We start from the raw sequence: 16463 nt of genomic DNA, 5'->3' as shown, positions 1-16463 counted from the left end.
CGATATACAAAGAATTGTCTGCACAAAACTACTTAGGACAGGAAAACAATGGTTATTTTTGCCCCTTTCCCCTGATGGAGCCTGATGCATCCTCCTGCTCCACAGATGCAAAGGTACCCCAATCCAATGGGTGCAGTTTGCTCACATCCAGCAGAGTAAGTCTCACTGTCCAGGCTGTCCGGTGACGTCAAGAATTTTGATCGATCAAAAAAATTAAAGATTAATCGAGGAATTAATCTTTAATTTCCCCAGCCTTACTTATTTTACAGCAAAGCACTTAAGATTAGCCTGGTAAAAAAAACTGAAAAGCGGCCTATAGAGTCACACTTTCAATGGAAATATAATATATTCATATGCAATATTTAATATTTACCTGGCAAACAATGTATGCATATGTATGGATGAGCATGAGACAGCACTAGGTGATTGATCCAGCGCTGTCACATGCGGCAGGGAGTCAATTGCCATGAGTTTGTATTGTACACAGGGCTTTTTTTCACCAGCCATGGCAGTGGAATGGATCTAATGGAGAGTTATGGGAGTTAAATGACCCTTAAACTTTGACCTGCATACCGATAGAAAGGGTCTCTTTACCCGCTAATGTTTAGCAATTAGCCTCCTCCCTAAACCTAGACCTATCCTTGGTCCTGGAATACAAACTAAACTGCTACTGTAATTCTTGACCCTAACATTAACCTAATCTTCTCCTAAATAAAATCTTAACACTAAACCTACCCCTTGTTCTATATATGTACCTTGTTCAGAAACAACAAAAATATACTGTCTAGGTGCTGCCCGTCTCCCTACTAATCCTACTACTACTCCTGCATTGTACAATACACAGAAAGGCTGGGTATTCAACTAAACTGTTCTGCTTAACTGCAGGATGGTAGAGTGAGGGTCCAGATCATGTTGTATTGTCTGGCAGATGTGCCTAGATCACTGGACTGAACTGAATTATACTTTTTTAGTCAGAAGAAACCATTCACATATATGTATTTCAACTGTGTAGTTATCTATTTACCTGCAGTTTACCTTTAATAAATCAGAGAGCAAATTACAGTTGCTAACAAAGAAATCAAAATAATAAAAAATATTTGGTTATTCCAAGTTGATAAAATCTGATTGTCAGAAGCACTATAAAATCTTTTTTTGGTAGATTCACAAAGTATATGGACAAAGCTTGTCTTAAATTGGGAGGGAGATACAAATTAAACAGTTAAAAAGCCATATAATTTTATGCACTAACACATTTTTGTAACAAAACAAAAAAATAGTTTTGGATTGAAATGTATGGGACACAGAAAAATCACAGTAAAATACTGAAATTTGTAGAGTCTCAGGCTGTAACTGGGGCGTGCTTTGGCTGATATCCAAATGGAATGATAATCCTGGCAAATCCCAGTAGATGAATGCCCCTGGATTTCTCCGAATACCAGCCGGAGAGGCACTTTAGTTCTAACTTCTACAGCAGGTACATCCAAATCCTTACGTAGTCAGCGTGACAGTGGAAATTTGTATTTCATTAGGAATGGCAGTCCTTTTCTTAACGTGAATGAAGAGTCCATCAATGAACCAAAAATCAACAGCGAACAGTCCAAACATTACAAATAAAGCCATGGCCACAACCCATTCACATATAGCAGCTATCGATGGCATTTTGAATGCAGCACACACAATCACTGTTAGTCCTTGTTAAGGAATCATACCCCTGATAATGGAAATGCACACATTTTGTGTGTGGACATGTGTATTCATTTTGTAAACTGTGCTAAAACCACTTGATTGTACAGGCTGCATGTGGTGGACTGGTCATGGAACCCGGGGAGGGCTGGGGGGAGGAACACAACCAACAAGCCCTTTCATGTTAAGGACAGATTTCTGTGAGTTAAAGTTTACCATGTTGGGCATTGTGAAAGGGGGGTGGTCCTATAGAACATGAATTAATTTGGTACACCATTTTCACATTTTTCAGTATCAGCTTCATTTGGTCACAGAGCAGAAAATAAAATATTTGTTGCCCAACGCTGTGATTGCAGGTCTGAATGGGGATCAGGAAGCTATATCATTGTTTTGGATACATCCCACATTTTTGGTAGTCACAGGAGTAATAGGTGAAGGGAATTTTTTTCAATGAGTGAACCTGTTCTAGTTAACTGTCAAAGAGGTGTGTGGATATCTGATCTTACTTCCTGTTCTGACTATTGCACCTTGGTAAAGGGAAATTGCCTTCACAGGATACAGACAAAAAAAAAATCAGACAGAAAGAAAATACGGGGCAAAATTATTGTTACAACTTGTGCCTCCCACTGACTATCAAATTTGCAAGGGGGGTGGTTTTTGGAGCCACCCACTGACCACTACTGCAGGGGGGTCATTATCGCTGCCTGCCACTGTCCACCAATGCAGGGGGGTCATTACCACTGCCTACCACTGTCCGTCAATGCAAGGGGGTCATTATCACTGCCTGCCACTGTTCACCAATGCAAGGGGGTTATTATCACTGCCTGCCAATGTTCACCAATGCAAGGGGGTCATTACCACTGCCTACCACTGTCCGTAAATGCAAGGGGGTCATTGTCACTGCCTGCCACTGTTCACCAATGCAAGGGGGTTATTATCACTGCCTGCCAATGTTCACCAATGCAAGGGGGTCATTAACACTGCCTACCACTGTCCGTAAATGCAAGGGGGTCATTGTCACTGCCTGCCACTGTTCACCAATGCAAGGGGGTTATTATCACTGCCTGCCAATGTTCACCAAGGCAAGGGGGTCATTACCACTGCCTACCACTGTCCATCAATGCATGGAGGTCATTATCACTGCCTGCCACTGTCCACCAATGCAGGGAAGTCATTATCACTGCTTGTCACTGTCCAAAAATATTGGGGGTTTATTATCACTGCCTGCCAATGTTCACCAATGCAAGGGGGTCATTACCACTGTCCGTCAATGCAAGGGGGTCATTATCACTGCCTGCCACTGTTCACCAATGCAAGGGGCTCATTATCATTGCCTGCCACTGTCCACCAATGCGGGGCGCTCATTATCACTGCCTGAACAAAATATTACAGCGCACACATACAAAAATTACATTTAACTCATGCAAGGCTATTTAAAACACCTGAGCATATTCAGAAAATATGGGGATTTAGTTACATCATTGCCTCCTATTAGTGTCCACCTGTGTTATAGAAGGAGTCCTATATTTCTCCCATATAGAGGAGTGTATTTCTACTATGTTTCAGTGAAGCAGGATCTTTCCATTTTATGGATAGCGTAGGACCCACTGATAATGGGGTACTTTGACGTAGTTGTGAGCTTAGCACTATGTGGCCATATTATATGGTGTAACTAAATCCCCATATTTTCAGAATATATTCAGGTGTTTTAAATAGCCTTGCAGGAGTTAAATGTAATTTTTGTATATATGTATATATCTTTTGTTCTGTCTGTATGGTCTTATGACTGCACAATCTTTAATGCATTTTGTTAGGGTGTGCCCCCCAAATCTTTGTCCATTATCACTGGCTGCCACTGTCCACCAATGCATTGGGGTCATTATCACTGCTTGTCCCTGTCCAAAAATGCTGGGGGGGTCATTATTACTGCCTGCCACTGTTCACCAATGCTGGGGAGGGGAGGGTTGACAGGTGATTTAAAAGTTCTCCGCCTTAAAGTGGATTTTGAGTCCCCTAATTGTTTTATTTTTTCAAATACACCGCCGTAATTGTGTTCAGTTCTAGTGCAAAACTTAGATACTGTCCTAATTTTAGTTTATGTTTAAATCATTTAAAAATGACCAGATCTCGGAAGCAGGTAGGGTCCATCTCTGCTGTGAGCATCTAAAGCCCTCTTGTCTTAATTTCCAGGATTGAAAAAGAGGAGGGGTGATCACCATGTCACTGAACCCAGTGAACTGGCCACATCCCTATGATATAGAACAAACAGTTGTTCCCCCTGGGGTGGGACTTTAAAAGCCAGACACTGTGGTATATATAGAAACAATGTTTATTTTAGTAGAAAATGTAGACAGACATACGTACAAAAGTTTAAAAACAAGAACTGAGGTGAATATTGTTCATGTATGTAACGATACAAACATCAACAAAACATATAACAAAAAACAAAAAAATGACACTGAAACTCTCCTATGAGTGATGATCCCTGGTACCCGCAGTGTTTCCGGTATACAACCTTCATCATGGGTAACAATCAGGGGTGAGTGTGGTCAAAATAATTTTTTATAGGAACAAATTGTGGAGATGGGGATACAAAAAGGTATCAATCCAATGCCCAACATGAACCCGAAACTGGTAGATTCAGGTCCTGGGAATAACCCATATGCAACGGTGTCCAAATTCCAATGATCCAGTATGAGGCAATATGAGCTCGGCAGTCAGGATATGGCGCTATCGGGATCTTCAATAAGGCAACCCTTGGCATTTCCCCTCCTTGTGGCACCACAAGGAGGGGAAAAGCCAACTATGCAGACTTATTGCCATACGGGAACATATAGGGGCCAGTACAGCGGTATACAGGAACTACCTTGGAGCCATCCACTGATTTGGGGGTTGCCTTATTGAAGGTCCCAATAGCGCCATATCCTGACTGCCGAGCTCATATTGCCCCATACTGGATCACTAGATCATTGGAATTTGGACACTGTTGCATATGGGTTATTCCCAGGACCTGAATCTGTATCCCAAATTTCCACAATTTGTTTCTATTAGTCTTTTTATTTGGAACCACTTGTATTGAGTAAAAAATAATTTTGACCGCACTCACCCCTGCTTGTTACCCCTGATGAAGGTTGTATACAGGAAACACGTCGATTTACCAGGGATCATCACTCATAGGAGAGTTTCAGTGTAATTTTTTTTTTTTGTTATATGTTTTGTTGATGCCTGCATCGTTACACACATGAACAATATTCATCTTGGTTCATGGTTTTAACCTTTTGTACGTATGTCTGTCGACATTTTCTACTAAAATAAACATTGTTTCTATATATACCACAGTGTCTGGCTTTTAAAGTCCCACCCCAGGGGGAACAACTGTTTGTCCTAATTTCTAGGGTTCGGCACAGCTAGCTACCCTGCATGCACCTCCTGATCTCGCACCTGTGCAGTAATGTCACTGCACAGCGCTTGCTCTTCCTGATAGGTTGCCATAGCAATGGCGGCATCGGTAGGAAGTTCCCCTTTGCTATAGCAACATGTCAAGAAGCGGACATCCCTAAAAGAAATAACGTGAAATTTTGTCACTAGGCGATTCCCATGGACCCCTGGGATAGATGGCTACGATCTTCCAGGAGTCCATGCAAGTTGCCTAGTGACGAAATCGCTCAGGCCATAAGTGTTGCAGAAGATAAGTAAGAAAGGATATTTACAAAGATAAAAATTAATTTGTTGCCATTTATTATAGCATTCATGATGGGCATGACAATTTTTTTTTTTTTTTAAATGGGTGGAATGCTTTAATGACACTGTTTCATGTTACACCAATATTTAGGGTGTAACATGAAACATGGTTCCGTTGCACAACCCCTGTTTTCATACAGCACTGAGCTGGGGTTGGAAATTAAAATTTGCAGAAGCCAATGCATTGAACCCGCAATCACTTATTGTTACAATGCAGAATATTATTAAATTATTTTTATTTATTTTTTGCAATATAGGTGCATTCATTTCTGTATTAGAAAATGTTGAAAATGCCTTCAAATATAAGACTAATTATTTTTTTCTAATTTGTTTTACAAATACATACAAATGGTAATTTGTGGTTTAATCCAGGTCTTTATCTAACTTCACAGTAACAAGATCTATGGCAGATTACCGATTTGATGCTGCAAAAAATACTTTCCAGTATTCTATACTTCAAAATGTAATTCTATCCTTGCAGCACCCCTGTCATGATGCAGATCCCGTTAAGTGCAAGGTGTTTTTTTTTTTATATGCTGGAAAATTAGAGACTTACTGGCTGCGAAGAACAGTAAAGAGCTTGTCTCAGATCTTCTAAAAGGTACTTGAGTCCTGATCATTCTTAACATGCACAATGTTTGAGAGGGAAGGGGAAGTAAGAGAAACAAACCGAGGGTGCTCTTGAGGAGGGGGGGGGGGTAACTTACATGATATTGGTTTGATGTATTTTTATGTATGGTGTTGTTTTTTTTGTTTTTTTTCTTGTCCCTACTGCTTTTGTTTTTTCTGTATGTGTTGTAATTTGTTATAATAAAGAAAAGAAGCAATTATAAAAAAAAACATGCACAATGTTTAGTACCAATAGAAAGAACCAATTCGGTAAACCACACACTAGGGTTTTTCTTTTGGCTTACTGCCTGGATGGGTTCTGTGGTTGATTAGTGACAGATAGGAAAAGGAAAAAGAAAGAGCAGCTGTGATGATCAAGGAAAGTATGAAGTGAGTGGGCGGCATCTTGAATGTGGGGATTGCTCTGGCATCATGGTCTTACGGATATTTGTTACATTCCTATACAGCTTCATTCGCTTAAGGAAGTATGTAAGTAATACATAATGATCTATACCAAGGGTCTCAAACTGGTGGACCTCCAGCTGTTGCGAAATTACAAGTCCCATGAGGCATTGCAAGGTTAATAGTTACAAGCATGACTTCCACAGGCAGAGGCATGATGTGACTTGTAGTTTCGTAAAACAGCTGGAGGGCCGCCAGTTTGAGACCCATAATCTATAGAGTTGTAAATTACAGTCAATATAGCACATCTGTTTATAATGGACACCTGTGAAAAGGTGACATACATGCTAAGAAAATTAAAAAGATAAACTATTTTGATTGAGTTTCTGCATGTATACCTATTAACCTGATGCTTTAAAGGATACTTGCGATAAGAAATATGGTGGTGACAATACAGAGGATGATTCGAACTGGACCAATCCAGCATCCGCCATGTCTTGGCTTTATCTTGTAGGTTAATACTATTTGCAGCCAGAAATAAACAGTACCAATGAAAAATGCCAAGAAAGCACCGACCAGATGTGTTTCAAGTTGGTTGGATTGCTGTGGAGAAAATACATATACCATCCATTTCAAAGCTTAATCATTGCTGTATACTAGCCAACAATCCCAAATCATTTACCAGAACAAGTATTGTTCTTTCCTAATAAATCCTAACCATGTTCCTATGGCATACTTTCCAACTTTATGAGATGGAAAAGAGGGACAGATTACAACACAAACTATGTAGTTACAGGGTAAGCTCCGACAATGTCTCCACTAACAATAACCCTAAGGATTAATGGAAAAAAAATGATTAGCTTAACCCAAAATGTGTTATATCCATCAATACTTTTCCCTTATTTTGACTTTTAAAAATAATAAATAATTTTATTTTTTAAGGTTAGATATAAAGCGTAGTTCCATAAAAAATACTTTTCCTTGTGCTAACTTTTATTTAAAAAACATAAATTCACTTGCATGCATGCGTTGATAATCAGATTTGGTAATTACAGTATGTTCTGTTTTAGAACAGAAAAGTTGCACTTTTAAAAGCTTAATGCAAACCAACCTGGAAATTGCCGACCAGAGATGTTCCTAAAGCACATAACAATCCCATTGCAAGACTGGCCGAATTTAAAGAAGAGTCGCAGTGATAGTCCCTGATTTGCTGAAATCGCATGACAGCAATCCAAGCCACTAAGATAACAATAAGAACATGTTTAAGTCATTGCTTCTTTGTATGACACACTTTTTTTCAACTATCTCTGAAAAGGTACCTGTATTACACTAGTGGGGTGTGCACAGGGCTTGTTTAATGCATAGGAATCAGATAGGAAAAAACTGAGAAAACCAAATTTTCTTACCTTTTGTCTTGATTTTCCTCCTGAAACACAGCAGTGCACCTGCTGCTGTTAATGGTAAATGTGCCTAGGCCCCCCTGTTCTTTTGTCTAATAGCTGATTCTATGCAGTTGTAGCACCCTGGTGTTTAGGCAGGGTTGTTAGTAAATGTAGTTTGCCAGGTGGCCTTATGTTGGTGACATTAGATAGACAAGGGCTTAGCAAGGTCAGGTTATGAATAGATGGGGTGTCTCAGCCAATTAGAGGGGGTTTCTTTAGCAACTTGGCCTTCTGGGAGAGCCTGTTTATTTGGGTGTAGTCAGGTGATCAGGGTTCTGGAAGGCTGTCTGGGTGGACGTGTGTTATGCTGCCCCATGCTGCTAGGCTGGAAGCCTGAGGCCTATCCTAGGGACATCTGGCTGCTAGGCTAACTGAGGGCCTAGCCAGAAGCAGGACCCAACACTCCAGTTATGCCTTGAGTCCGTGGATGGGCCCATCTGCGTTTATGATGATGGAACTACCAGGGAAAAAGACTCTGGAGTCGGGTAAGCCTGATATGGGTGAATGTAGTGTGCCAATGGGGGCGGTAGTATCTGTGGCCAGTGGGGGGGATGAGGTTGTTGCACCAGTTGTTGCTAGTTCGAAGCGCCACTTACTCCTGGCCGATCTCAGATTCGGATATCTCATCTGATCGACTCTCTGGACTGTTTTCAGACAATTTGTCATGGACTGGAAAGTGGGGTGATAGTGAAGAGGAGCAATTATGTGACCTGGGGGAGGATGAAATTCCTTCTGGGCCAACTGCAAGGGTTAAGATTGAACTGTCTGCCATTACAGCTCCAACTGTGTGTATTGCTAAACCCTTTGAGGAGGATCGCTAGGCAAAATGAGTCCCTAAAGTTGTACCAATCAAACCAACCCACGTGACTAAGTTTGATTGCAAACTCAATGTCATTACTTAATATCCAGTCCAACATGCACCGAATGCACAAGTCTTAACTGGGTATGGAGACCCTAAAACACTGCCCAGGCTGTCTAAGTCATAGTGCATAGTCATTAATAAAGTGGCTGAGGAGTATAGCTACTTGTATTCATATATACCCGCTCAACTAGAAGAGGAGATTCAGGAAAATAGTACACAGTGGGTGGATGAGGCGGTGCAGAGCTTTTTTTAAATTCTCCTATGCTTAGAGTTCAACAAGTTGTCACCCAGAATGTCTGAAAGATATACTTCGGTCCTACAAAGCTGGGACTATGGTTGTCAAATCAATTGTGTTGTCATCCGCAGGCCAAATAAGAAAGACATCCGGTATCATATTATCACTGTGAATAGATGTGGATTACAAATGTGTGTTCTGTGGAGTTAAGATGCTATGCTGAGAGCCACTCCACCTTGGTCCTGGAAAGTTGTTAGTTGGGACATTATTGTTTGGCTGTACTGCTGGATCCTATTCTGCTGGCAGAGGTCAGGAGTGCCCACTTGAATCATACTGGCTAGTGTTCTGGAATAGCCAGTGTGCCTCCATCTGAATAGTAACATGTTGATGTGATGTTCAGCGTGTTTGTTTCTTCAACTAATGAGGAAACCTTTTCTCAGTCCCCGGCTGTTGTGTGGATAGGCTGAGATTTAACATGCAAGGGGATCTATTGAGGGACTTTGCTTTCAGGAAGTGCGGTCCCTTGCACCATGGCATGACCAATTGCTGTTTGACTGCAACCATGCACTCTGTCCCTGGAGTTGTCCCTATGAAAAAGGGAAACTGCTGGGAAATGTTGTTCCACCCTGAGTGAAGGATTGATGGACTTTGGGGCTCCAAAGACACTGGGGTGTTTAGTTAGTTAGGTAGAAAAAGCTGTGACAAAGAGGACAAGTTCTCAACTTAAAAGTTGAATAACGGACTTAAAAGTACCCAAGGACCGTTCTGAATATGCTGGCCACCAGGTGGTGTGAGAGCGCCAGCCTGAGTGAGCCATTGTTCACATTATGCAAATATTGATAAGAATTGCTTAGTAAGTTTCTTTAGGTTTGTTATGGCAAAGGGGTGTCACCCACGGATGGGGGGCCCAGTTTCATCTGTACTCATGTTTAGATATATTATAGGGTGTGCTTTGCTGCTCTTGGCTGCTCTTTGCTGCTCTTGGCTGTGGGTAATTAATGTTTACTCAACAATCAACATATATATATATATATATATATATATATATATATATATATATATATATATATATATATATATATATATATATATATATTTCACTGTGTTATTGTAGGGATAGGATGTATTTCTATGTTGCCTTTTTTTCTCTTTCAGGTGTTCCTGCACCTCATGTGTTTTCCTTGGCTAAGGAGAGACAGTGACTTCAGCTTTTTTAACCAAGCTAATATTTTCTATATTTTTCCAGGTGTACATAATAGATAGATCGTTTATATTTTCCCCTTATTATATTGTTCGGTGGTACACCACACATAAAATTGCATATATTATCTGCTATTTATATGCCCGTGTGTGAAATGACACTTGCCTATTTAAAAAAAAAAAAACACTGTTGTTTATTTCATGTGGTACGCCACATGTCTTGTTATTACTTTTTTTCTTCTTTCCTTGTTTCCCCACTCATCCCAGTTTTGTCAGGACATCCACTCTCAGGCCTCGTACACACGACAGAGTTTCTCGGCAGAATTCACCGAGAAACTCGGTCAAAACCCGGATTCTGCCGAGAAACTCTGTCGTCTGTACAGTTTTGGCTCGATGGAGCCGCCGAGGAACTCGACGAGAAAATAGAGAACATGTTCTCTATTTTCTCGTTGTCCTCGTTCTTCTATGGGAGAAGCCGGCCCGCCGAGCTCCTCGGCGGCTTCATCCCAAAACTCGACGAGGAACTCGACGTGCCAAGCACGTCGAGTTCCTCTGTCGTGTGTACGGGGCCTCAGGTTTGAGAGTTAAATTATTTTCTTGTAACTCTGAGACGTTGTTTCCTAGGCAGGGGGAGGATGTAGCACCCTGGTATTTAGGCACGGTTGCTAGTAAGTTTAGTTTGCCAGGTGGTAGTTGCCCTGGTAAATTGTTAGTAGATTCACTGATACCTCTCTAGTTCTGGACTTGCTGCAACTTCTCTCTTCTGTCGATAGGTGACGTTATGCTGGTGACATTAGACAGACAAGGGCTTAACAAGGTCAGGTTATGAATGAATGGGGTGTCTCAGCCGATTGGCGAGGGTTTCTTTAGCCCCTTGGCCTAATGGGAGAGCCTATTTAATTGGGTAGAGTCAGGTGATCGGGGGTTCTGTGCTACCTGGATGGCTGTCTGGGTGGATGTGTGTTATGCTGCCCCGGGCTTCTAGGCTGGAAGCCTGAGGCCTATCCTGGGGACACCTGGCTGCTAGGCTGTCTGAGGGCCTATCCAGAAGCAGCGCAGGGTTTGGACTGCAGGACTGGAGTCCAACTGAGATTAACCAAGAGTAACAGTTCAGCCGAACGGGGAACCGGAGGTAGAGGGGAAGCTGTCGCCACTAAGGGACCATCCACCTTGTTCCTGGAGACCACTATGAGTAAGCTCGAGCCAGTACCAGAGCAATCTTCTCACCAGCCTGGGACGGTGAAGAAGTGGGAAAACTTCTGCAAGTGCCAAGCCAGGGACACAGCGGGACATTCGAGATGACGCTTGAGGAGCATCAGTGAGTGCCAAGTCAGGGACCTAGCTGGTCAGTAGGGGTGGCGCTTGAGGAGTATCTGAGTGCCAAGCCAGGGACCCAGCAGGGAAGCGGGGGTGACACTTGATTAAGATACCAAGTTATGGAAGTGGAAGAGCTCAAGGGATCTAGTGGCTATTGGGTCTGAAAGTCTAGTGAGAGACTGGGAGCTCCGTGAGTGAAGACCTACAGCGAGAAATTGTAGAGTGCTAAGATAACTATTGGTGTTACCAATAGTTAAATACAACTACCGTTAGTGACTGTTAGTGATTTGTTGCCATAGGAGACAGCGACCCTACCTATACAGAAGTGGTGGCTGGCTGGAGGCCTTCCACTGTATAGCTGTCCACCTATTGAAGTCTCATAGTCTGCCAATTATCATTGCATCTACTTAAGGGTGTCCTGGCCCTAACCTTCTCTCCCACAGTTCCCCCACAGTCCCACAGACCATGAATCTCTTTGCATTCAAAAAGTGTCTGGCGCCCATCACTTTAGCTTGTATTACACCCACCATGCCCTGTAACCCAATCTATCGAGAAGGATGTCAGCTCTACCTGACTCTGGAGGTCACCATTAGGCCTCTAGAGGTTAGGGCCCTTACTACAGTGTATAATCATCTGAGACTATGTGCCTTTGACTGCTGATCCAATGAGATTTGGCAATATCACTCCCATTCTGCTTGCTGGAGAGAAAGCTGTACCTGGGAAAGTGCCATGTACTCCCTGCTTCCACTTTATTTATGCTGTGGATCTGTGCTTCCTCAACCTCCTCTGCTAGTCATCAAATCAAAAGTCATCATGCAGGGTACCCCTCTAATATAAGGACCTTGCCTCCACAAAGGTGGACACCACCACACAGAAGGAGTCATGGAACCATGTGTGGTAAGTTCTTTCCTGCTCAGTAAATGGTTTAAAAAAAGAGCTAGATGCATTTCTAAATGTACAAAATATAACTGAATAATAATATGTATAGGTAATGACACTAGAGATTGTTGATCCAGAGAAGATAAGATTGCCTACTGGGGGAATCGGAGGGAAAAAAATTCCCCCACTGGAACAAATTGGACCATGCGTCAAAGGGTTTTTTTTTTTTTGCCTTCCTCTGTATCAACTGTGGGTATAGGATAAAATATACATAAAGGATTTCTATTTATTTATTTTTTTCTATTGGTTGAACAAGATGAAATTGTGTCTTTTTTCAAAATGACTAACTATGTAACTCAGTAACAGGGAAAAATATCAGCTGCAGAGGGTCTACAGGCAATGTTGGGGAATAGGTATTTTCTCTCTGCCTGCTCTTTGGGGGGAACACCTTCCACGGGCCAGGTCCTTGTTTTTTTTTTTTTTCGTGAAATAGGATTACATACCCTAGTCATGAGGAAGTGAACTACAGCTACCACGATAAAGTATACAGATTAATTTGGAATGTATTAAATAAAATGGCTTTTCCCTGTCTAATCGTACATTATGGTTAAGAAAAACCTTGCAAGGCAGAAACATGTGAGCTGCCATTACTGACCTTTTCTTGAAGGTGTGTGCTACAAAGATCATCACAACAATTCCAGGTAAGTAAGTGACTCGTTAATCAGTAAAAAATCAGGATTACAGCTCAAGAGCCTGCAGGTCCAAAATGACAGCTAACATATTTCTATTCTGAAGCGGTCCTTTTGAGTATATACTACATTTCAAAAATTATTTTAATATTTTTTTTTTCTTATACTGTATTATATATATAATATTCCTATATTGTTCTCGTAGTCTGACTTATATGGATGGGGCCAAGGTTTACCACTGTGCATGGCAGGACAGCAGGTTCTACTATAACCACTGCTGTACACACAGAAGATTTCTTCCTGGAGAATGTGGAAGAACAGGAGGGGTCGTATGAATACAGCAAAGTAAAAGAACAAAAAATAAAGAAAATAAATCTAAAAATAGCACAGGAATTGTGAATATCAGTTACTTTATTTGCTTATAAACCATTCCACAACCTCATTAAAAATCTATCTGCTTAAAAAATGTATTGCTGATAGAAAATAAGAAAACATAGGGTGAGGTTACTTACCCATCATGGCTCCTATGTTAAGAACTTGTCCAAATATACAACTCTGGGGAGGGTATGAGCCACATGTGCTGGTCAAAAAAATATGACTGTCAATACTCACAAATTATTTCATCTAGATATTGAACACCAGCATGTCAAAACTAACTAGCGCAAGTCTATTTCCTAAGAAACAGAACAATGAATGTGTAAAATGCAGCACGTCAGAGCAACCAATCTTCTTTCACCGCTCTTTCTGTACCCAGTGAAATTCATATTCTAAGTGGTTACTGCTCCTAACATATCATTATTGCCCTTTTACTCAGTTAGTCTCTCCTGAACCACTCCTGTGGCTGGTCCTTGTATTAGAAACATAGAAGAGTGACGACAATAAAAAAGACTTAAAGCGGAGGTTCACCCATGGAGAACACATTTTCCCCATAGCTGGATGCTCGTTTTGTCTAGGGGAATCGGCTATTTGTTTTAAAATATGATCCGTACTTACCCGTTTACGAGATGCATCTTCTCCGTCGCTTCCGGGTATGGGCTGCGGGACTGGGCGTTCCTTCTTGATTGACAGTCTTCCGAGAGGCTTCCGACGATCGCATCCATCGCGTCACGATTTTCCGAAAGAAGCCGAACGTCGGTGCGCAGGCGCAGTATAAAGCCGCACCGACGTTTGGCTTCTTTCGGCTACGAGTGACGCGATGGATGCGACCGTCGGAAGCCTCTCGGAAGACTGTCAATCAAGAAGGAACGCCCGCTCCCGAAGACCCATACCCGGAAGCGACGGAGGAGATGCATCTCGAAAACGGGTAAGTACGGATCATATTTTAAAACAAATAGCCGATTCCCCTAGACAAAACGAGCATCCAGCTATGGGGAAAAGAGAAAAAAAACTACAAATGGGTGAACTCCCGCTTTAATGGTCTAACTATGTCTGCATAATTTTTTTATTTATCTATTTTTTTATATTTTTTGTATAATATTTTAAACTGGTATTAATGTTAGAGACAAGTGCAGAAAGAGAGGAGAACCATTTTAGGTCTTGTCCAGATGTTTCAGGAAGAGTGGTCATCATTTAATCTGGCTTTCAAGGCATCACATTTGTTTTTTTACCTATTGTTCATTTTCTGTCTGTAGCACATTGAACACTGGGGCCATGTACTATGAATATTTAAATTTAGGAGCAAAATTTAAAGTGTAAGTTAGCCCCCCCCATCGTTTTCAGCCAAGGAAGCGGCCATCTTTGCCTCTGTTTAATCTACAACTGCCATGATGCAGCACATGTAATCAGTTATGACACCAGCCATTTGATGGTTTGACAGTTTGGTTGAGCACACAACCAATGGGAGTGTATTATTTCCGGCACGTGCCGGAAATGAAACTGTTTTATGGATATGTTTACTTACGCTTTAAGAGCAAAAACTTCAAGGGGGAGAAGCTATATATTTTTTTGGGTGGTAAACTAAATTAAATTAAAGTCCCTAAATTTAATTTAAAGTCCCTGATTCCTCTTTAATCCCATATCTTGTGGTTGCTGTAGGTTACATTTTTTAATGTTCTATATTATTAAAGACAATCCATCAATGAGCCAAAAAGTTGTATTTGTATAAATAAAGCTGCCACTACCCAACTTCCAGGCTGTACAATAAGTTCCAGGACAATCATCTTACCCACATAAATGTTGTACATGAGCCCCACTTCTCTGGAGTGATAAGGAGTGATACAGCTTGTGAGTGATAAAGACAGACTCTCTTTAAATAAAAATCCATATAAAATATATACCACATTGTATCCCACCTGATAAATGGAAAGACTTCTGTGATGTTGACTGAACCATTAGTCACTGACATTGCATACCTGAAAAAAAAAAATTATAATGATAAGTATAACCTTTGGCCAGGTGAGCAATTCCCTCAATTAGCCCCGGAAATCCACAGGGTTCTAAATTACACATTTAGATTTTTTTAACGCCAAGCTCTTTTTGAAAATCACCCTCCTCTCCCACAATACACACTTCATTAGGAATGTTTAGTAAAATATTCCAAATGCTGTTTTCCAGGATTCCTTTACTGTTAAACTCTATCAAAGGTTAACATATTCAACCCCATGTGAATAAATCTCAGCAGAGGTTCAGAATAGTAAAAAAGACTGTGGGATTGTGCAGGATTTCTAAGGTTCACTTCTCTTGCTCTCAGTGTTAATTACGTTATTTAGTCAATAAGGAGCCTCATAATTGCAATGTTTTAACTGTAACCACAGGAATTACATTTTTTTCTTCAGGTTTAAAATAAATAAAAAAATACAAATTGGTCAGATTGGTTGATGTTCACAGATATCTGCATATCAGCCATCTTCAGGTTAGATGTCCAACCTCGAAAATCAATTGGCTCTAGACATCCCCTGTTGACCCGCCACATTTCTACTGGATTTTTGGGTAGGCAGGGTTTCGGAGCACCTGTGATGCTTCTGCAGGACCATGAGAAGGTCATCTGTTTCCTAACTGCCAAAACCAATAAAGGCCAAAATCCCAATTATATTAATGGTTTTAGGGGCTGAAGTCCACAGACAAAGCTGTCAAAGGGCTTCCCTGGTTTGATAATTCTAGTTGGTTGGCTTTAATGTTGATCCTTTAATTTCAAAGACAGCTTAATCACGGACCCAGAGCAAGTATGCAGCAAATAAAGTCTGAAGGATGACAGAATTCCTGGTACGCATTTTTGGATTAGTGACTTTGAAAGAAGTGAAACCAATGAATCAGCATTATAGACAAGGAGAGGAGTATTTTTATCACCACATATTTAGTTGATACAGCTGATTGGTAGACATGTGCATTCGTTTTTGTCTGAATGCATTTTCTTTCGAATTTCAGGTATTTTCGTTATCGTTTTAACAAACAAAAACAAATGCGCA

At 41.1% G+C, this 16463-nt stretch overlaps 1 protein-coding gene across 3 annotated transcripts in view; it reads right to left on the bottom strand.

Annotated features, from left to right (window-relative positions):
* Positions 1-1007: 1007 nt before the first annotated feature.
* The window catches only part of TMEM150B (transmembrane protein 150B), a 66405-nt gene continuing 50949 nt past the window's right edge, over positions 1008-16463 (bottom strand). For all 3 annotated transcript variants that reach the window (XM_040325715.1, XM_040325714.1, XM_040325716.1), the window contains 5 exons: positions 15351-15410; positions 13572-13639; positions 7547-7674; positions 6861-7038; positions 1008-1682 (listed from right to left, as the gene is read on the bottom strand). In XM_040325715.1, coding sequence (XP_040181649.1) covers positions 1489-1682; positions 6861-7038; positions 7547-7674; positions 13572-13639; positions 15351-15410 — 628 coding nt within the window. In that variant the 3' untranslated portion in view covers positions 1008-1488. The remainder of the gene's footprint in view (positions 1683-6860; positions 7039-7546; positions 7675-13571; positions 13640-15350; positions 15411-16463) is intronic.

Source organism: Rana temporaria, chromosome 10, assembly GCF_905171775.1.
Source record: "Rana temporaria chromosome 10, aRanTem1.1, whole genome shotgun sequence".
NCBI lineage: Eukaryota > Metazoa > Chordata > Amphibia > Anura > Ranidae > Rana > Rana temporaria.
Note: the sequence above shows the minus strand (reverse complement) of the source record. Positions and strands in the feature narration are given on the sequence as shown.